At 39.6% G+C, this 21,720-nt stretch overlaps 1 protein-coding gene across 1 annotated transcript in view; it reads left to right on the forward strand.

The window, feature by feature from the left end:
- ITGA9 (integrin subunit alpha 9) overlaps window positions 1-21,720 on the forward strand; it is a 215,333-nt gene that overhangs the window by 116,794 nt on the left and 76,819 nt on the right. Inside the window, exon 17 of the mRNA XM_027655964.1 lies at window positions 7,282-7,358. Within this exon, the coding sequence (XP_027511765.1) occupies window positions 7,282-7,358 (77 nt within the window). The remainder of the gene's footprint in view (window positions 1-7,281; window positions 7,359-21,720) is intronic.

Genomic DNA, 21,720 nt, shown 5'->3' on the forward strand with positions numbered 1-21,720 from the left:
CTCTCTGAACCAATATCCTGAATAGGCCAAAATCTGCCCTCTGGAAGTCCAAAGTAGAGGTTTTTGTTGACCCCCTTCTTTACTCCATCAAGGATAGAAAACTCTGTCACTTCATGGTTACTGTGCCCAAGGCAGCCTCCAACCACCATATCTCCCACCTGCCCTTCCTGTTTGTAAACAGCAGGCCTAGCGGGGCACCGCCGCTGCTAAGCTCACTTACCAACTGTGTCAGGAATTTATCTTCCACACATTTCAGGAACCTCCTAGACTGCCTCCTCTGTGCTGAGTTTCCGGGAGACATACAGCAACTTAGAGTCTCCCACAAGAACAAGAGCTAGTGTTCATGAAACATCAGCTTATACAATACTTCCTTTCATCCTGATTGGTTGGTCTATAACAGACTCTGCAGCAGGATGTCTGCCTTGTTAGCCCTCCCCCTGATTGTTACCCATAGGCACTCAACCTTATCATCACTATCCTTAAGCTCTATACAGTTGAAACATTCCTTAATGTACGGAGTCACCCCACCACCTCTCCTTCCTCGCCTGTCATGAAACTGTAGAATCATCAAGGTTGGAAAAGACCCTTAAGATCATCAAGTCTAACTGTTAACACTACCACTGTAACCACTAAACCATAGCACCCAATGCCAGATCCAGACACCTCTTAAACACTTTTCGGGATGGTTACTCCACCACCTCTGTGGGTAACCTATTCCAAAGCCTGACCACCCTAATAGTGAAAAAATTTTGATATCTAGTATGAATCTCCCCTGGCTCAGCTTAAGGCCATTCCTCTCGTCATCTCACTGCAGGCACAGTAGAAGAGACCGTTTCCCACCTCGCTACAACCTCCTTTCAGGTTGTTGGAGAGATTGATGAGGTCCCCCCTGAGCCTCCTCAAGGCTAAACAAACCCAGATCCCTCATCCATTCCTCATAAGACATGTTCTCTAGTCCTTTCATGAACCTTGTTGCCCTTTGCTGGACATGCTCCAGCAGCTCAGTGCCCTTTCTAAAGTGAGTGGCCCAGAACTGAACTCAGTACTCGAGCTGCAGCCTCACCAATACCAAGTACAGGGGGATGATAACTTCCCTAGTCCTACTGGCTACACTGTTCTTGATACAGGCCAGGATGCCTTTGGCCTTCTTGACCGCCTGGTCACACTGCTGGCTCATATCGAGATGGCTGTCAGCCAGCATCCCCAAGTCCCTTTCCACTGAACAACTCTCAGATGCTTTCCCCCAAGCTTGTAGCTCTGTATGGGGTTCCTGCAACCCAAGTGCAGGATCTGGCACTTAGACTTATTGAACCTCATGCTGTTGTCCTTAGCCCATTGATCAAGTCTGTCCAGGTCTCTCTGTAGAACTTTCCTACCCTCCCTCAGATCAACATTCACACCCAACTTAGCGTCATCTTCAAATTTACTGAGGGTACACTCTATCACCTCATCCAGATCATCAATAAAGATATTAAGCAAGATTGGCTCTAAAACTGAGCCCTGGGGAACACAGCTAGTAACTGACTGCCAACTACATTTAGCTCCATTCACCACAATTCTTGGGGTCTGGCCATCCACCCAGTTTTGTACACATTGAAAATTCTACCTTCTGCAGTGCTTGTAGCCACCCATTGCAGCACTCCAGTCTTGTGAGTCATCCCGCCATGTTTCTGTGATGTCAACTGCATCATAGCTTTCCTGCTGCACAGTGACCTCCAGCTTCTCCTCTTTGTTGCCCATACTGTGTGCATTGGTGTAGATGCACTTCAGCTGGGCTACTGCTTTCACCCCCAAATCTGGCATCCCTCCTCTAGGCTCATTTCTAGTGAGCCTGGTCTTATCCCCTTCTCCCTTCAAACTTAGTGCTCTGTTGAAGTCTATCTGGAGCTGTGGGAGCTTGTTAGCTAACCTTCGTCCCTTGCACCATGTAGTAGCAGCACAGTTCTTTGGTTTCCTAGTAGGATTCTGCTGAACACAGGATTCTGCTGAACACAGTATTGCTGCTTTTGTCATGTGTTCACTCTGCCATTCAGTTAGGCTTATTGTGGAAATCATGCATTCTCATTTTAGCCAGCACATCTGATGAAATCCTGGAAAGTTTTTCACAATAATAATTGCTTTTCTGGTGGGAATTTAAATCAGCCATTTTGTGCGTGGCTCATCAGGATATATGAATGGAACGTTTCCATGAGTAGTATAGTGAAGCATAGGATGCCTCAGAAGAATCAGCATATACTTCTTTTTCTGTGACCATTAGACGTGTAGGTAATAGCTTTATTTTGCAGGCAGCTTGAGGGTTTAAAAACAAAATAAGTGAAGGTCTAAAATCAGACTCCTGTATCTATATTTAGGCACAGTGAGTGAAAAGTGTATAGTGTAAAACTATAAACAAAAAATACTTTCTAGGAAAGGTAGTGAGCTTTGCTTACAGCTCAGCACTTTTGAAAATTGGATCATATATCCTCATCTCTGAATAAGGGTCGAAGAACTCAGCTTTACAAGATGATGTGGTTATAACCATATAGCATCAAGATCTAAAAAGTAAAGCATTATTAGAATAACGAGCACCCTTACTGAATTGGTTTTTTGCTGCTAGCATGATCTAATTGTTAAGTCATCTCTGCACATGCTACAGGGTTTGGTGACAATTTACAGGAAATCAGAGATTGAAATACTGTATTCTTAACTCAGATTATTTTGCATAACCTTATTTTTTCTGTAGAAGTCCATGGCACAGTGTATGAAGTTGAAGGAATGGATCCTCATTTACCAAAAGGCAGGTCTGCCACTTTTTAAGGGGTGCTATCTGACTGATGTGTGAGGAAGTACTTTAACGCCAGATCTCAAGTGAATCCCTGCTCTCTTATCCATGTCCACAAAATGATGTTTTCAAGGATTCTTTTCAGAATTTTGTTTCTCCTCCTTTTTCCCCCTTCTCTTCAAGCATTGACCTTCAGCTGTCACCTTCCATTTCTGTGAAAGGATGGGCAGAACTCTTAGAACACTAGAACACTGTTCTAGTGAACAGTGCTGGCAACCTCTCAAAGTCTTGTGCACTTTGGCTACAACCTGAAATTTTCATGTACTTCCCTGAATTTTGGGAGATTGGATATCTTGAAATAGTTTTTTTTCCTCTTAGTTTATTGGAAGATTTCCAGTATTTTCTGTAGGGGGGAGTGCCATAAATGCAGAGTTGGGGTTTTTTTTATTTTCTATATTTCCTGTTCTCTTCCCTACTTCCAGAAACAGAGATGTGTTTAATTTTTGATAGCCATTGAAAGAAAGTGAAGCAGTTTAATAAACCTGGTATGAAATCCCAGATTGCCTTCCTCTGAGTACAGAGCTCTGATCATTAGCCTGAAGCCAGGCTCCTTTCTTTTTTTACCTCCTAGCAGCTTTCAGTAGCAGTCCACTATCAGCAAGAAGGAAAAGGAGAATATATACGTGCCCAATACCCAGAAGCTTTATGCTTAGGATGGCTTAGGATGCAGGAACTAAAGATTTATCCCCCTCTTACTCTCTACTACATTTACCCCTGGCCTTTACCACAAAATGTGGAATTTAATTCTTATTCTTCTCTTCAAGAGGCATAATGGGCACAGATACTTGCTTTGAGGCCCTGATGTGTCTGCCTATGTAGACATATTCCCTTCCTGATCAGCTGTCTTTAGATTCCTCCTTACTGTACATTTGATTATGTACAGATGTGTATATTCACTCTTTATAATGAGTGTACCTTAATGTAGGCTTTTTGACTTACCCACTGGAGGATATGAGCACCATCCATCTTTTCTAACCTCTCAGGGACATATCTATCGCATTCTTTGATCTCCCAAGAAGCATTATCTTTTTTTACTCAGAAAAGTTGCCATGCAGAACTTGAGAAAACTGTGTTTGTCCAGGAAGTTTGGTGACATGGTGAGAACTGCCCTGGAACAATTGTTCCCGAGGAACAATTTCTCTCCTCTGGGCACTGCGTTTGATCTGTGCTTTACTGTAGATCTGGTGATTTTAGGAAGTCTGACAGACTCAGTGAGCATGTACTTTACATTAGTTTTGTGTTTGTACAGTGAAGATATGTTGTAGAAGTATTGAGGTTATCCTGTCCCTGCTACTGAGCACACAAACACCTATTTTTCTTGTGGAAATGCCAGACAATTACGTGGTGGCCTTGAGATAAGAGGTGCAGCTGTGTTTTTCACTGAGGATAATTTTTGCCCTTCACCCCTCCCAGTTTTTTATGTATGTATTTCTTATGTAAGGAAGCTTTCTGACCATCTCTGATATACATATTCAAAGCTGTGAGGTACTTGGTTCAATGTTAGTAGAATACAGTAAAATTCAATTAGATTTCTATAAAATCACTGTTCAGAATTGTTACTCTTCACTTTGAGTAATAGTAACAGCAAAAATTATGAACTGTTTACACAGTGCAGTGAATATTTTACCCTACTTCCTTTTTTCAGTTATGGATAAGACATACAACCCAGTGCTTACCTTCTTTAACAATTTTAATATTTAAAGAGCTCTATAAATCCTCAAAACTGGTATTGTAAAGCTGCAACCAGTTTAAAGACTGCTTGGATTTAAAATTCATGATGATATTATAGTAGGGCCTGTGCCATATCCCAGGAATGGACTCCTGCTGTAACAGTCTGCAATGTTGAGTTAGGTACAGTTTCTGGCTCAAAGAAATTGCAGCCAGTAACCTGAGTAAGGGCACAGTAACAGAATATGTAAGTAGTGTTCACAAATTTTATGATGCCTTAAATGTGTTTACTCTCTTAATTCTTTAGGAGGAATTTAAACAGGCAGGAATTAGTCAATTTGAAAAGCAGAAAGCAGCAAAAGGCTGAGGAAGAGAATGCTCAAATTTAAAGAAAAGAAAATGGAGGCAATACACTGACTGTAAGAAGCTAGAGGGTTGAGACTCTAGAATACATACAAGAAGGGAAAGTGGAGTTGAGTCCTGATAGACCACGGAAATAGTGGAAAATATCAAAATAATCCAGAGGTGTCTTTAGCCTGGAAGTGCTAATCAGTTCCTGGGCTACTGAATCAGTTGTGCCTGCATCCATGAGTCCTAGCAGCCTGTTGGACTGGAAATCCAGTTCAGCCAGCTGCTTTGAGGTGACAAAGCTCCCCCCAAACCTGAGCAGGTTCAAGATCCTCCACAGAAGCAAACAGTTGACTCCAACACAGCTACAGATCTGGGGACTCATCACCATAATTTCTTTCTCCCAACCCAGTGCTGTATAGGAACTAGGGTTCCTGTGATGTAGTGAAATACTCTCTATGTATTTCAAAATAACTTGCTGTCTAATGCAAGCCGGAAAAAATACATGTTCAGTGATTTTAGAAAATGAAATATTTGTTAGTTCATTCTGCAGAACTGTAACTATAGATTTAGTAACAAAATGGCAGGGTTATTAGATAGTCACGTAAATGTACTTACAGTACTTGATCCTTTGAAACGTACAGATCATTTCTTAGGTCGATGTGTTCGCTTTGCCAAGATTTCTGCAATGCAAACAGGGAAACTGACAGGCAAGAATTTTTTTACAGTTTATTATTCTTTCGCCTCTCAAGGTCAAACAGTCTTTCCTATGTATAGCTACTACAGTGGTTGGGGATTAATTCTGAGGACTTTGGAAACTACACCTCTGAAATGTGTCATGTTTTGCGAGGGATGCTTAGCATCTGTTCCTGTGTCAGGGCTATTCTTGTCCTTTAGTTGTGGTAGTCTTTATTGAGGAGTCCTTGTTTTTAAAGCCACAATAAATTTCACTTCTGATATTCTGATAAAGCAAAAGGTGGGGAAGGAACGTGAAAGAGAGAAGTAAAAATAGCCCAGATGAACTGGCCACCTTCCATCTTTCTTCTTTTGCAACTCAGTGCATAGTTTGATATCTGCTAGTCCAACACCAATTAACTTTATAGAGGTCCACTCCTTTTTTGAGAGAGCTCTGACAACATATTAAAAGGAGAACAAGCTGCCTCCTTAGTCAAGAATCTTCCTGGAAAGGACCAGAAGTCTCTATGCCCTCTGGGCCTAAGGTTCAAGTCTTTCTCCAATCCTGATACAGTTGGGCAGAACTCTTAAAAAATGTACAAACTCCATAATTTTTTTTTTCCTCCTCAGTCTCTCCAACCCTATCTGACTGTTATGTGTGTCCTGGACAGATTTTCTCTGTCTTTGCATTTATGATTGAATTATATTACTTTTGTAATTAAAATAAAGAAGCCAAGACTGAAGAAAGGAACATTCATATTAAAGGAAAAGATTGGTGGATCGTCAGGTTTCCTGGCTGAACAGTGTTGGCAGCACTCATTTTGGGTGTTTCAATATAGGGTAAGCTGAAGAGCATCACAATTCTGAAAGAGTGAGTCCCTCAGCCTGAAAAGTCTCACCTTATGTTCAGAAAGGTATCGATCTCTGGTCTAAACAGCAGGGGAAGGTAACCTTGATCTTGACAGCATCTGGATTTCTTTGATGCCGGGAACATGTTCATGTTCTCTTCTTTCACTTACTGGTAGCTGCCTCGTTTAGCCATGGCACACTACTACAGAGATATGCATCAGTTCATAGACATCTCATGTACTCCCCTGCTTTTTGCCACTTAAATAGCATGCCTGTATGTTGTCCCTTCATAGTTCCTAGATGATCCTGTGCAGGGTTAAGAGGACTCAATGATCCTTGTGGGTCTCTTCCAACTCAACATATTCTGTGATTCTGTTATTCTAAGCATTACCGGAGTTCACAAGTTTGACAATGGTTCCATTATTTGAGGGTGTCACTGGTATGTAACAGTCTTTGTCACTTTCTGTTGCTTGCAGGATGTCAGAAATGTTTTGTACTGTACATAAAATCTCGTGAAAATATTTGCTGTATGATTTTCTTACTTGCAATTCTTAGGACTAAAAATAGTTTCATAAATACTTTATTTTCTGTTTGATTTTCATGCACCTACTTTGGGAAGAGAAATAAGAATGCCAGAAATATTGTATGAGCAGTAATTCTTGTCAGATGAGAAGTGAGAATGGATTGGGGAAAACCTCTGAGAGAGTGTAGTTTGATGAAATTTATTGTGCAGTTAGAAGAGAATAAAACCAGTTCTTATAAGGATAAGATTTACCTCACCTTGAATTTCCTTAACACTCACACTGTATATTCCTGTATCACAGATTTTAGTGGTTTTTTATTTCATCCAAACATGTTCCTTCTTTGAACTTTGATAGTCCTCCTTTCATGCTTTAACAGTTCTTTTGCGTTTTTCACAGACTGTTTTTGAGAGGAACTGTCAATCTGATGACTGTGCTGCTGATTTGAAACTTCATGGTAAATTACTGCTGTCAAGGTGAGTAGGTGAACTTTTTTTCTTTCTTGCACAGTAGTATACCATTCATCTTATGTTAAATGGCATTGAAATATCAAATGACAAACACATATATTTAAGATCCAGATTAGAAGGATGGTGACAATGATACCTCTTTTAGTGCAGAAGGGTCTTGACATGTACACAGAATCTGAACTCCTGTGGTAGTGGGCTCTAGGCACATACAGCACAGGACTCCTTCATCTTCCCAATCAAAATTGACAAAACTAGAGAAAAAGAATAGCATATCAAAGAGGGGCAGAGAAAGTAAAATTGCATGCTCAAATCAAATACCAGTGTGGACCATGTAATTTTTCAAAGAGAATAAAATACTCTTCATGACATGGTAAGAGTAAAACTGCTTGCAGAAAAGCAGTTTGTTCAAAAAAAGTGTCACATGGAAAGTTGAAAAAACCCTCTGAACGTGGCAAATTATCTTCTTCAATTTATCATTTTCTGTTTCTCAAATTGTAGTTTTGCTAACTTGTCTGAAATACCGCTCTGCTTTCAAATTCTTCTTCTCTGCAACTTGAGATGACTGTCTGATTTCACTTTCTTCTGGGATAATAAACCTCATCAAATAGACCAGAGGTGAAGTTTATGTTCTGTCCCTTGTGACAGATGATCTTAGGAAAATACCTATTGTTTTACCAGGATGTGTATTCAATTTTGGGATAAATCAGGCTAAAGTGAACACATCACTTCTGTTTCCTTTTGTGGTTTTTTTTAGATGGAAATGCTGATGTGAGTTATTTAATTGTGTGCCGGAGGTTTTGCTATTTGATGGAGAAGCTCTCTGTGAAATGCTTTGCTTTCAGGTCAGGAGAGAGAGGGGAAGACACTCCCCTGCTTTAGGAAAGAAAAATGAAAAACAAACCCCAAACACAAGGAATAAGTAATAGTCAGGAGATACACATATGTTTTATATAAGTCTACAGCATGCTGTAACGGTACTTGGGAACAAAACTGAACCGTAGTCAAGTCTGAGAAGTTACAGGATTCTCCAGGCACGACTGAAGTCCACATGAATGTTTGAGCTGGATACATGTCTGTGTGGATTAGAGAAGCCAGTAAAGGATTTTGTCCTGTAGTTGAGGAACAAATAGCAAGGGACAGGTCTAAAAACTTGTCAGTGTGTAGTAATCACAGCAGTAAGAGCTGTAGTTGTGACTGGAGCATTTGGCTGTTTATATTTAAAGCTGTTATTTATGTTGTCTTCGCAATTTAAAAGCCTCACCTGTTAAAAGAGCTTAGGATATTCAAATATAGTTTCTACGTTTGTCTAGCAAAATGCTGAACAAATGCTCTCACATTTTCTTTACCCAGTGGCACTCTGAAGTCCTGTTTGAAATAAACAGGATGTTGTGAAATCCCTCTGCACAGTATGGGCTTTCTTTACCTAAAGGGCTCTGTAAGCTTCAGTTATTAAGAAACATAACACAATGAATGTCTCTTATGAAAACAGATTTTTTCTTTTGTTGTGTTATTATTGCCTGTAAAATTACCAAAAACGTGCTATGGATTCTGATTTTAAACAAGTACCTGGTGATTTTTCCAGCCCTGCATGTTTCATACTGAATAATCCTATCACCATTTTCCCACATTATTCCTACTTATTCTAAGTCTATGCACAAAACGAAATTATTATTTTTTTTTTAGAAAGAACAAGAAAGGTGACTCATTTATTACTATCAGCAGTAAACATTAACTTCATTGTTAGCAAGGTTATGTCAATGCCTTTGTCTAAATAACCACGTCTGACTAAATTTGGTGGACTTATTATTAGAAAGAATGCAATAAATGATGCACAGATACACTGGATTGAAATAAACCAGATATTTACGGGAAGGCAGCAGTAAGTACTGTCTCTCAGATCTGCTGCAGCTCTTTGAAGGTGTCACTGGATCAGTGACAGGATGGTTTGATTAAGATCCTCTACTGGGGTTTGCAAAAGACTTTTATTAAGATTTCTCATCAGGGGTTCACAAAGAAAGTAAGTTACCCAGATCTGAGAGGAATGGTGCCCTGAGTATTACTACCTAACTAAAAGGTAATCAACAGAGAAAAGGTTTAAATAGTCGATTTTGATGGTGGCGAGAACTCTACAAGTGCTAGTGATATTCAGCACATTCACAAATTATATGGGAAATAATCTGCTAGAAAGTAATGATAAAATTTGCTAATCATACTAAACTATTCATAGCAATGAAAATAACAAAGGAGGAGGTAAGTTTTCATGAAGTGTGTGATTAATCTGTGGATTTTACTGTTTGGGGTACTGTAAGTTCTGAGAGTGTATGAATGCTGGAAGCTGCAGAAATATATCAGCAAAATGCCATTCTGTGCTTGTCTTGCTCTTCCATATCCTCTTGCTTTTAGACATAGTTGGATACAGGGCTCTCTGCTAGATGAACTGACTGTGCTTACGCACTTTCCTTAAATTTGTAGCGTGTTAGAGCCAAAAGCTGTTCAGGGAGCTGTATATGGCAAGGTATAGTTTTGGTCATCACTGTATATGCTTTCAAATGTGTGCTGGTTAGAGCATATATGTGTATAGAAAGTCAACTCAAATTACATTATCATCAAGAGAATTGTTTGCTGAGGTCATTCTTATGAGCTTAGGATCTCTACAAGCGTTCACCTGGGATGTGTTTGAATCATTAAAATTACCAAGTTAAAAGATCACATCCAGCTTTGAAGATATGAAACCCGCATACCAAATGACTAGTAGGAAAACCAGCCCATGCTGGCAAGAGTTAACTAGGTCTGCTCTAATTTTACTTTTCTTGGTATCTTGCTTCTCTTCTGAAAACTTATTCCTGTGCCCTTAAATTGTGAGCACTTTACTTTGATGAATAACAAATAAATAGCCCAGGATGTTAACACTCAAAGTGATGACCTCACAGATAACCATTTATCCAAAGTGCTAAAACCAAACAAATCTACATGTGTGAGTTAGAAACTTCACTGCTGGTCTGGCCAGATATGATTGGGTTTGCATCATTATTTCATGGTGTTTGAGGACCTGCTATATGTTGAAACGGCACTGCTGGGCAAACTGAAATCCTGTGCTGTGAATTTGTAGAAGAGGGTAAGGCAGAACTGCTTGGAAGCAGGTGATGATAAAAAAAAAATGTTAAAGCCTTATAACTCTATCTGGAAGCTTTTGCAAAGACTTAGGAAGCTGGAAATGGGATGTATTCTTCTTTTGAATGCTTCTGTTATAGTGAAAGTTGTTCTTGGAGACCTGGGCTCCCGTACATGCTTTACTGGAGTGAAGAAGACTTAGGATGCATTTATTCTGGAAAGAAAAAGGTTTTATTTCAGTTAACAGATAAAGCTCTTCAAGGCTTGTACACCTTCATTATCATCCCTTTGCATGTAAACGCATCCCAGCTTCCTGAAGGGATTGTTGGATGAAGGAGCCAAACTGTTCTTGCTTGTGGCAGATGCAAGAGAGGCAAGAGTCACAGACTGTGGCTTGACAGGTTCAGAGCAGAGATTTGGAAAAAACCCTCTTGCATAGGCAGTTCATGCTGCAGAGGAATGAGACATGCACAGATGGTGTGCTCTGCCATCCTGGGTTTCAGGACTTGTGTGGGTAAGGTTCTTGCTGACCTCATCTGTTGCTGGCAATGCACTGTGTCAAGGTGGATGAGGATGGATTTTATGATCTCTAGAAGTCCCTTCCAACCAACTCTTCTGTAGTGTCTTGAAGTAAATCCTCTCTGTAACCACAGCAAAATTGCTTGAACAAAACCAGCTCTTCTCCAACACAGAAGCATCTGCCTAGGGATGGTTAAGGGTGTCTTCCACTGCTGTGGCTGGAAACCTGCCTGTGGGACTCTGTGTCTCTCGCTGATACCATCTCTGCTACCTGGCAAAGCAAACTGGGGATTTAACTTTCTATGGCAGACATTACGAGATGGCATGTAGAAACCCCTGCAGTGTGTGTGCTAGTATTGCTACACATGGTCTTTCTAGTGGCTAGCCTGGACTTTCTCACAGGACTATGGGTGTTGTTGGCCTAAAACTACAGATGGCAATTTAGGAATAAGGAAAAAGGATCCATGGAATGTCCTGGGGACTTCATTAAGGCACTGTTAGGAGAGACTGAAGGAGCAGAAGAGAGGTATTTCATCTTTCCAGTCATGACTGTTTTCAAATCCATTTTTCTTGAAGAATAAATATGTGAAGTTTTCACAGCACAGAGCAAGAGAGATGACTCACTACCTTCCCTTCAACAATTCTCCAGTATTAAGTCTTGCAGCTGTAATCGGAGATGGCAAAATCTGACCTTATTCATGCAGTAATACCCTCTGGGTAGTGGTCGTGATGGTTGCTAAAGGAAGAGACTTAAAAGTGTCTTAGTGTAAAGAATATAATTATGTATAGCACACAGGTTTTTGTAATGACATAATATGAAACCATAAGAGAAACAGGAATAGAATATTTTGTAATAAGCTTTATTTTTATGACCATAGTTTAGGAGAGCAGCAGGAAACCAGGTTTCCTTTCCAGCAATCCAGTACTGAAAAACAAAATGTTATGTTAGTTATTATTTTAAAACACTGTTTAATATTAAAAATATATCTATGACATATCATGTTTGACTTCAATGCCTCACTCTGTTTGCTTGGCATGGTAAATGTCTTCTCTATCAGGTTTCTGTAGCAACTAGCACATTTTTATTGAGCCTCTCTGAAGATTCTTAGAAGCTGAACTGCATCTGTTTCCTCAAGATTTGCTGGGAGAAACTCTAAAGTAGGTGTTCTGTAGAAGTTTATACCTCCCTAGCCTTTAAAATTTCATATTCATTTCTTTGGTACTTTATAAAGGAGAAAAGCATTCTGGTCTTTTAAGAAGAACCTGAAAGTGCTGAGGGAGATCTTGTCTGATGTACCAATGCAGTTTCAGCTCCTGACCTGATGCCTATCCATCTGACTGTCTCTCTGCAAAGGCAGTGGTAGTTATGGAGCCCTGTTTAGGCTGTAACGGGCTGTAACTGAAAAGTGTGGAGAAGACATTTGAGTAGCAGCGGGGGTGTTTTTTTCCAGCCATAATAAACAAGCTAGCTAAAAAAGACCAGAGCGGAATGGGTGGTTGCTTCCATGAGAGATCCATCATTAGAACAGAACTACTCATACGTTGGAGTGCTTCTGACTGATCTTTGACTGTTAGGAATAAGCAGCTTGCTTTTATATGTTGATTTAGAGCATCCTTAATGACCACCATTAATGACCAGGCTCAAATTTATATTCTTCCCCTACAGACTGGCTGGGGTTCCAGTATATACTGCCAGACACGGTTTATTTTGAAAATGTGAAGTTGGCAACGGAAGTCATAGAAAGGCAAAGGAGTGACAAGTGTATTTTGAAGAAATTTTCAAGTTTTTCCAAACTGTGGGTTTTATTGAGTTGAAGTCAATACTTTCAAAAGTTCTCTTGTGAAATGGGATTTCTGAGAAATGTCCTTTTCCAGTTGAAATGTCAAGCTTGTGGCTTGAGCTGTTTCTGCTTCCATTAGCCAGAGAATGGACAAAACTCCAGTCTGTCAAAAATTTCATTGAGCTTAAAATATTTCCATTTTAATGAAATAGTAATTTATGGAATAAAAGTATTTTGCAGTATCATCTGGTCAGCTCTACAGAAGGTTATTTTTGCCTTTTTTCCGTATAATTTTCTTCTGTGACTTACTAAAGGATTAACATCTTTTCCTGCCAACATTTCTTTTGTTTCTATGATCCCTTTTGTCTTATGTATGGCTCTGTAATTGATAAGCAGGTAAATGCGATGTTCTGGGATGTAGTATTGAAGTAGCTAGCCCAAATCTCTCTGAAAAGACAAGGGAGAGTGTGCATCATCCCCCTGTGATTCCCTCAGACTTTGAGCTTACAAGTCTGGAGTTTATAAGCATATTATTTGTATTAGTGAAGAGTGAATAATTTCACATAGGAACTAGCTATGCAACTGCAAAACTGCTTGTTTTGCAAGTGCTGTGTATAGATACAAGGATAAATATGCTCCTGGATCTATTAAAATCAGTGGAAGGACTCCTCCTGGTTCACTGGGCGTGTCGTCAGATATTAGGCACCTGGATTTGAAAAATAAATCTCAGCAGTTTCATACTGACTTGTCAAATTATTACAAAACCTGAGATGGAGGAATTCAGAAATCACAGATAACAACGTGTTATGACAGCTTTGTCCAATTTGCTTTTCACCAGCACAAGAAAAGCATTAGTAAAGATTGTCACTGATCACAGACTTTTGCAAAGCCATGGAGAAAAGATGGTTTAAAGACTGTGGTTTAATGTGGGGAGCAGAATGTTCAATAAATTTGACTATGCTTACACCTCAGTACTTACCTTCCTTTGATCACACAGCAGGGGTTTGTTTCCAGAGAGGCCTCATGTTTCACAGTATGCCCATTGAGTTTTTATGCCCCTGAAATGTGTCTTAACAAAACAGCCATGATGATGAAACACAATATCCTTTCATGTGAAGCTAATTACATGCTCTGATACTATCTGGTTTTCCCTTCCTCTTCATTCATAGTAGATGAAGCATTTGTTTTCACTTATTTTATCTTTCATTAAACAAACACTTCTTTCAACACTATTTTTGACCTTCTATTTACCCTAAGTAGCAAAGCTGCACAGATGGAGCTCATATCTGCTTTACAAAAAACAACCAAAGAAAAATTAGCAAATGCTATGGTTAAACCAATGCTAAGCATTTCTAGTTCTAGAGAAGTGGTCTTGACAGTCAAAGCCCTGTGTGTATAAAACTGTGTGTGCCAACATTGATATTCCCAACTCCTAGGGCTCTGCATACAGAGCCATGACTGAAGGGGTGCCCACTGGTCATACCCCAGTGCTGTCCTAGCTGGTGATCTTTTAAACTACCAAAGAAGTTCCAGGGAGAGAATAATGTTAAAACATTGGGAAGATGGATATGAGACGATTGTTTGCTTTTTTCTCAAAAAGCCATACCAGGTTTCACACTGTAATTTAAGTTGTTTCCTAAATTATAGCATAGTTTAATATTATTTAAAAGTAATTTGCTACACTGCAAAGGATGCAATGAAAAACTGCTTATTACCATTTCATATATATTAGGATATTTGTAATTCTGTTTGGAATTTAGTCTTTTTGGCGAATCTAGGAAGCAGAATTCTGATTTCTCGTTTATATTTACTTTTATTTATCTTTTACTTACAGACAGTTGTTAAAGTATTGAATGCTGAGTTTGTGAGGCACGTGGAAAACTCTATTGTAGCTCATCCAGGATTGGATTTGCAGTTTCCTGAAAGGGCTGTTCAGCAAAGCCCACAATTAATCAAGATGTAGTACAAGTTGCAATGAGAGCATCATCTCAAGGAATGAGTGAATATTTTCCATTGTTGAGGGTAAATGGGGATGGAGAAAGTTACTTGGTTTCTTGGTTAGTTGTGCTCAGAGCTTTGTAAATCTGTCATAAAATAAATAAATAAGTCCAGTTTGATAGCAGTGGACAGTCCTGTTCCTTTTGAACATACGGTGATAGAACCCATATGGATGGTAATAGAACCATCAAGTGCTGTGTGATAACAAACCAGAGTAGTCTACATCTTATACAAGAACAAGATTCCCAGTCTCTATTTTCTAATAGCAGGCCACTGGTGATTATAGTCAGGGATACTGTACAAGCCAGTCTTGTCCCTTCTTAAATACTGGTTTTGTTTTGTAAGAATCACTTGACTACTGGAGTAGGATTGTGTTGTTTATTTTAAACTAGACTCCTAAAGAGATGTTCTTTCATACAAATTGAATTCATTGCTGAGCTGTTGTGTAACCTGGCCCTTCTTGTGAACATCTCAACATCAGTATTTTCTGGACCTACGATAGTTGAAGTCACTATATGGTTTCTTGCTCTAGCAACTGAAGTATAAAGCTAACAAAACAAAAGCTTAACCTCAGGAAGCACTGTCATATATCAGCTGTCTCCAGAGGTGGAAGTTCTTGATAATATACACAATAAGAAGCAGATGCACTTTTGTTTTGTATTTGCAGAATACATCTTGCCTGATGCATATGTGCGTGTGTATGCTTATCATGGCTAGGCTTTGCAAACGAAGATTTGGGAAGGCTCTGTCCACATTTGTTACAAGCATACTGGTGGCTAATAAGGCCAATACGAGATAGACACGTACAATTGCAAAAGGCACAGCAGAAAGACTCCTTGGGTGGTATATTCTGCAAGACACGGTTCTTTCTGCGCTGTCTTTTCTCCTCGAGAGTGATTCTGTGAGCATTCTCAAAGGAAGCAGCAGCGTTATAGATGGTGTGTCTCCAGACCTCCCGACTGGAGGCCAGAGTAGACCAGTTATGCTGATCAATATGGCCAAGGCTGAGATGTTGTTTCAGGGAGTCCTGGTATCTTCTCTTCGGGGCTCCTCTCATGCAGCAGCTGGTGGCAAGTTCACCATAGAGCAAGATCTTAGGGAGGTGGTCCTTCATCCTTGAGATGTGTCCTGCCCAATGCAACTGTGTTCTCAGCAACGTGGCCTCAATACTTGTGACTGCTGCTCGTTCTAGAACAGATGTATTGGTCACATAATCTGACCAGCGGATGTTTAGGATGCCTCGTGCAGAGGCAGCATTGATGGAAGCATTCTAAGAGTCGCAGGTGGTGGCGGTAGATGACCCATGATTCAGAACCATATAAAAGAGTAGACAGCACAATGGCTCTGTAAACACTGATCTTGGTACTTTTCTTCAAGGGTTTATTACACCATACTCTTTTATGAAGCTTTCTGAAAGCACTATATGCCTTTGCTAACCTGTTGTCTATCTCTCCGTCGGTCTTACTATCCGAGAAGACAAGGCTGCCTAGGTACTTAAGCTACTGGACTGATTTGAGCTCTGATTGGCCAATGGTGATATGGGGATGATGGAAGACTTCTTGAGGTGCAGATTGATAGAGAACTTCTATCTTCTTCAGGCTGACTTCCAGCCCAAAGAACTCAGCAGCGTCTGCAAAGCAGGATGTTAAACGCTGCAGAGCTGCTTCTGTGTGGGCAACAAGGGTGGCATCATCAGCATAAAACAGCTCCCGGACAAGATGATTAAAGGTCTTAGTGTGGGCCTTCAGTCGCCTTAGGTTGAATAGGCTTCCATCAGTATGGTATCGAATGTAGATACCATCTTCTTTATTGAGGTCTGCCATGGCCCTTTGGAGTATCATGCTGAAAAAGATTGTGAATAGGGTTGGAGCAAGAACGCAGCCTTGTTTCACACCACTGATTATTAGAAATGGCTCAGAAAGTGCATCACCATATCTGACTTGGCTGTGCTGATCCTCATGGAGTGAGATGATCATTTTAAGGAACTTGGGGGGACATCCTAAACGTTCCAAAATCTGCCATAGACCTTTTCTGCTGACAATATCGAAAACCTTGGTGAGGTCAACAAAGGTTACATAGAGACCTTTGTTCTGTTCCCTACACTTCTCTTGCAGTTGTCTGAGAACAAATACCATGTCTGTGGTGCTCCTGTTGGCTCTGAAACCACACTGGCTTTCAGGCAGAATTCCTTCTACTATAGCAGGTATTAATCTGTTCAAAAGTATTCTTGCCAGGATTTTGCCAGCAATGGAGAGCAGAGTAATACCACGATAATTTGAACAGTCTGATTTAACTCCTTTCTTCTTATACATCGTGATGATGACTGCATCTCGAAGGTCTGATGGTAGTGCACCGAGTTCCCAACAGCGCACCACAAACTCGTGAAATTTAGCATGGAGTGCTTGGCCCCCATGTTTCCAGATTTCAGGTGGAATTCCATCAACCCCAGCTGCCTTGCCAATTTTCACCTGCTGTATGACCTTAAGGGTTTCTCCCAAAGAGGGGGCAATATCCAAATCATTCTTCACCGGTTGTTGTGGGACGGATTGAATTGTTGAGTCTTGAACTACACGGCTGGTACTGAAGAGAGGCTGAAAGTGTTCAGACCAACAATTCAGAATGGAGGTTTTATCTGTCAGAAGCATATGCTTATATACATACGTATATACATCCTCTTTTGTGATGCAGCTGTGTGAACTTTTTCTGTATTACATCCTGAAATTGCAAAATCTGGTAAGCCTGAGGTTCTTCACAGACCTCTAGGTGATTCCTCTTGCTGGTTTTGTTGTAGCTGTAGAGGAAATGTGCTGATATGGGTATATGTTGCTTGTCATGTTTGACATTTAGACATAACTTACTCTTGGTGTATAACACCTGCTACTGCAAAACAAATTGCCTTAAGTAACAAACCTGTACTATTTCTAACATTTCATCTCAGCTTAACTACCTTTTATTGACCTCTGAAAGTGATTCCTGGAATGGCACTGATCTTTTTCTCTCTCATCAATGCTTAGCTGAATATGCTTTTTAAATTGCATATTATACCATGGTAAATACATGGGTTTGCATGATGACTATATTATTTATCTAATTCCTGGAAACAGTATGTTATGAAGTGCTACTGATTCAGCATCAAATTTCAGGGTCAGATCTATAGTCAACAATCACATATTTTAACAGAGCTTTTCAAATATTTTAACAAATAGGGAAAATATAGAGGGATTTTTCCTTTCACGTTAGGCTGATATATGCAACTTTCATCTACAATTCATCTTTCATCTACAGTTTGTCTTTTACATTTCTTTCTAACTCTAGTAACTAGTTCTTGTTTGCATTCCAACCCTAGGATACTGTCTTACACACACATGGAGGGACAATACCAGTGATTCCAAGGATAGCTTGTGGTTATTAAAGATGTTAGTTTCTATATGTGCCTGCAAGGGTGAAAGATTAGATTGGAGCTTCTGTAGATGTTGTACCTCATCTTGCTTGTATCAGTTTCATAAACCAGAGTAGCTCCATTCAAGCCAAAAGCTGCTCCCTGGAGTAGCTGTGTGAAAACAGAGATGGTTTTTTCCCCATTGATTCTTCAGTTCTGTTTATAAAGGGTTGTGAACATCTGAGTGCAGTTGAAATTACTGATAATAATAAAAGGCACCAAACTTCTGTAGGGTTATTATGAGTGTATTTTCGTGTGGATGTTGTGCCCTGTTCTGTCCTTTTTACTTAAAAGTTTGAAGATACAGGTGGGTGGGAGCTGTATCTGTTGTGTATTTAAGGGGAATTTATGTGAAGAAACCACATTTGGGGAAAAGAAGACAAATTCCAGAGAAGCTTTGACTATATGGTAACTAGCTGTAGCTAGAAATCACTGTTGCTTCTATACCGTAACAAAGAGTGGTCTGTCATCTGTGTCTTCCCCCAGTCTCCATCCCCCCCAAACCCCTCCCCCTTGTTTACTACTCAAATGCATTCATTTTTAATGTTAAAGTGTTGAAAATATGGAAAAGATAAGGCTCTGTGCCATATTCCTGAATTGTAATATCTATATGGGAACTGAAGTGCTAGAGACAGTAGCTCTGTGCCAGAAGGGTACTGGCACAAGCAATTCCATTGCCTTGGCCCTGGGCTCACCACAGTAAACACGTTTTCCATATGGGACATTTACTTCCTTCTTAAGGGGAAACATTAGCACATTGTTACTCAGTCTTCATGGAGAGCAATATTGTTACGATATTACTCCTAAAATGTGCTCTGCTGACACAGAACCTTGGTTGATCACTCCTCAAATTCTCATTTACATTTTTCCCATCACCTCATTTATATACTACTGAGAGAACACTGCAAAGTCTCTACTTGAGAAATAGATTAAAAAATAGAGGAAAAGATCATTAATGAAATGATCTGATGGCCCCGAGATAATTTACCACAGCTGGCTTAATGCACCTCAGGTAGGCTGTGGTCATCAGCTGCATGAGGTCTCTTTGAGCCTTTACTTACATAGACTTCAGTCTAAGAAGGGGAAGGCAGTAGCTAGTTAATGCAGAATAAGCCATTGTATCTTGAGCATTTGGCTCAGTACTTAGTCTAAATTGACTGCGAACTTTGCAGAGAGAGTTGACCTTTAACACACATGTGATGAGAAGACATATAACCAAGCATTGTAAAATACTATAGTTTATACTATTGTATGTAAAATGCTATACTATAGTGGGGTTGTTTAAAAATTTTGTTTTCGATTTGGTTTTCGGGGTGCTTCCCTCAGTTTTGCACTGAAATATCAAATGAATTCCCAGATCAACTGAGGGTTTCAGCCTTTCATTGGCCCTTGAGGTTTAAGTATTTGCAAAACTCCTCCTAAAGTTCAGTTAACCCTGGAACCTGTGATAAAAAGCCAACAGAAGAAAGGTATTCAGAGTTGATGTAAAGATTCTGTGAAGATAAAATTAATATGTACTTTAGTAACTGCAAAGACCAATGCTGGTTGGTGAAGGTAGAAATCTGTTTGGCTCTGTCATAACCACCAGTGTTTGTTGACTCAGCTTTTACTGATTTACAAGCAAAAGGTGGGGTTCTTTAATTTCATCTGATGGAGGTGGAGGACAGATTGAACTTGAGTTGTTTTAAGCATTACCCATTTTAACTTACCACAGTTGTATCTTCCACTGTCCACTGAGCAGTAGTGGTGATTTATCCATATAGATGCTGATGTGTGGTAAGGAAAGAAAGGTTCCTAATATAAAAGGGAAAGTCAGTGACCCAGCCTAACAGGGTAAGTGCAACCCTGTCACGTTCCTTGCCTTATCTATGGACTGCACAGGCTGAGAAAAAGTGCTGAATGCTTTCTCAATTTTTGAAAAAATTCACCCTGGTGCAGGAAATAGAGAAAAATGTCCCTGCATACCATTTGGAATGCAGATTATGCCTCAACTGACCCAGGTTAATAAAAACACCAGCATCTTGGAGGATGGAGAAATGAAAATTGCAGGTCTTTTCAGTTTGTCTTTCTCAACTGGTCTTTCTTCTCTTGCTGACCATAGTGCAATGCTGTGGTCTGGATGTTAACAAAGAGCATTAAAGCATGCAAAAGCGGTATTTGTTTTATCCTGAAATTTGTTCTCTTTTCTTAATCACTTACAAGGAAAAGATTAAATATTTCTATTTACATTTGATGTGTATTACCATTGTAGTGAAAAAATTTTGAGCCTGAATTTCAGAATTGCTTGCTACCTGCAAGTCTAGGCCATGTGAATCAAAGCTGCAAGTACTTAGTTCTTCTGAATTTCAAACTTTTTTTCTTTCCATGCAAACACTGATAGCTTGATATCCTTCATGTGTCTGTATGTATGTGTGTACAAATGTGTTTGCCTATATATAATGTATATATACATTTACAGTCTACTGAGTTCTTTTACTGTCTTCATTTTTTGTTTGTTATGAGATGGTACTGTTCTGTGCAATTAACTGATTTTTTTAATATATTTCCCCCCTTCTTGTCTTCCTTTACTTTTCTTTTTCTTTTTTGAATTTGTTTTTGGTTTTAGCCTCTCTTCCTGTATGTGAGCAAGGTTATGAGGGTCATGTTGAGAATGTTGGCAGCTTTGTAGTTCTCATACAATAAAATATAAACAAAAGCTCATTGCTGGATTATGTTTCTTAAATTGTTTGACATACCTTGTTGAGATGAAGGGGTGGCTTTAGTTTGTTTTTTTGTTTCTGACAGGTGACAACAGTTCTTTAGTTGACATATTTTGTCTTGCCAGCTAGGGTGCTTAGTGTGTGGCAGGTGCTGGAGGAGTGCGGCACCAGGTTGGCAGCCAAGCTGCTCCAGCAGCACAGCAAGCTGTCTTCAGTCATGACATTATTCTCTCAAACAGCAAACAGGGCTTGAATCTCTCCTGTGAACACTCCTAGTCCTCTTCTCACTGCAAGTGAGCCTAATTCATTCAGATGTACACATATTCAATGACTCAGAAAGCTTTAAATGGAACTTACAGCAAAGTCTCATATAGCCTTTAAGGAGAACTGAACTCGCCTGCCAACCTAAAATCAATGAGATTTTTCACAGTTTATTTGTGCGTGGATTTTGTATAGGAGCAGCCACAGCGTGCTCTTAAAAGTGGGTTTTCTTTCAATACTGAGGAAAATGTCATTTTGGTATGATAAACTTTTAACAGAGGAGTGATAGCTTTAGAAAGGGGTAACACAAGCCACTGGTGTTTATTTTTGCATTACTTTTTGTGGGTTTAATTCTAAATAGGATTCTGAGCATTTTTAATTATTAAGTACAAAGGAGAGTATTCTCGATTGTCTTCAATTTATGTTAAATATCAAAGTTCTGAGAGGATTCTGTAGCATGCCATTGCATTTAGTATCAACCCTACATAAGATAAATATCTTTTAATGTTCTTTTGCTTACTGAAATGATACTTCCAGATTTTGCTAATGAGTATGATAGA

This window comes from Corapipo altera, unplaced genomic scaffold (genome assembly GCF_003945725.1).
Source record: "Corapipo altera isolate COAL_440 unplaced genomic scaffold, ASM394572v1 59, whole genome shotgun sequence".
Lineage (NCBI taxonomy): Eukaryota > Metazoa > Chordata > Aves > Passeriformes > Pipridae > Corapipo > Corapipo altera.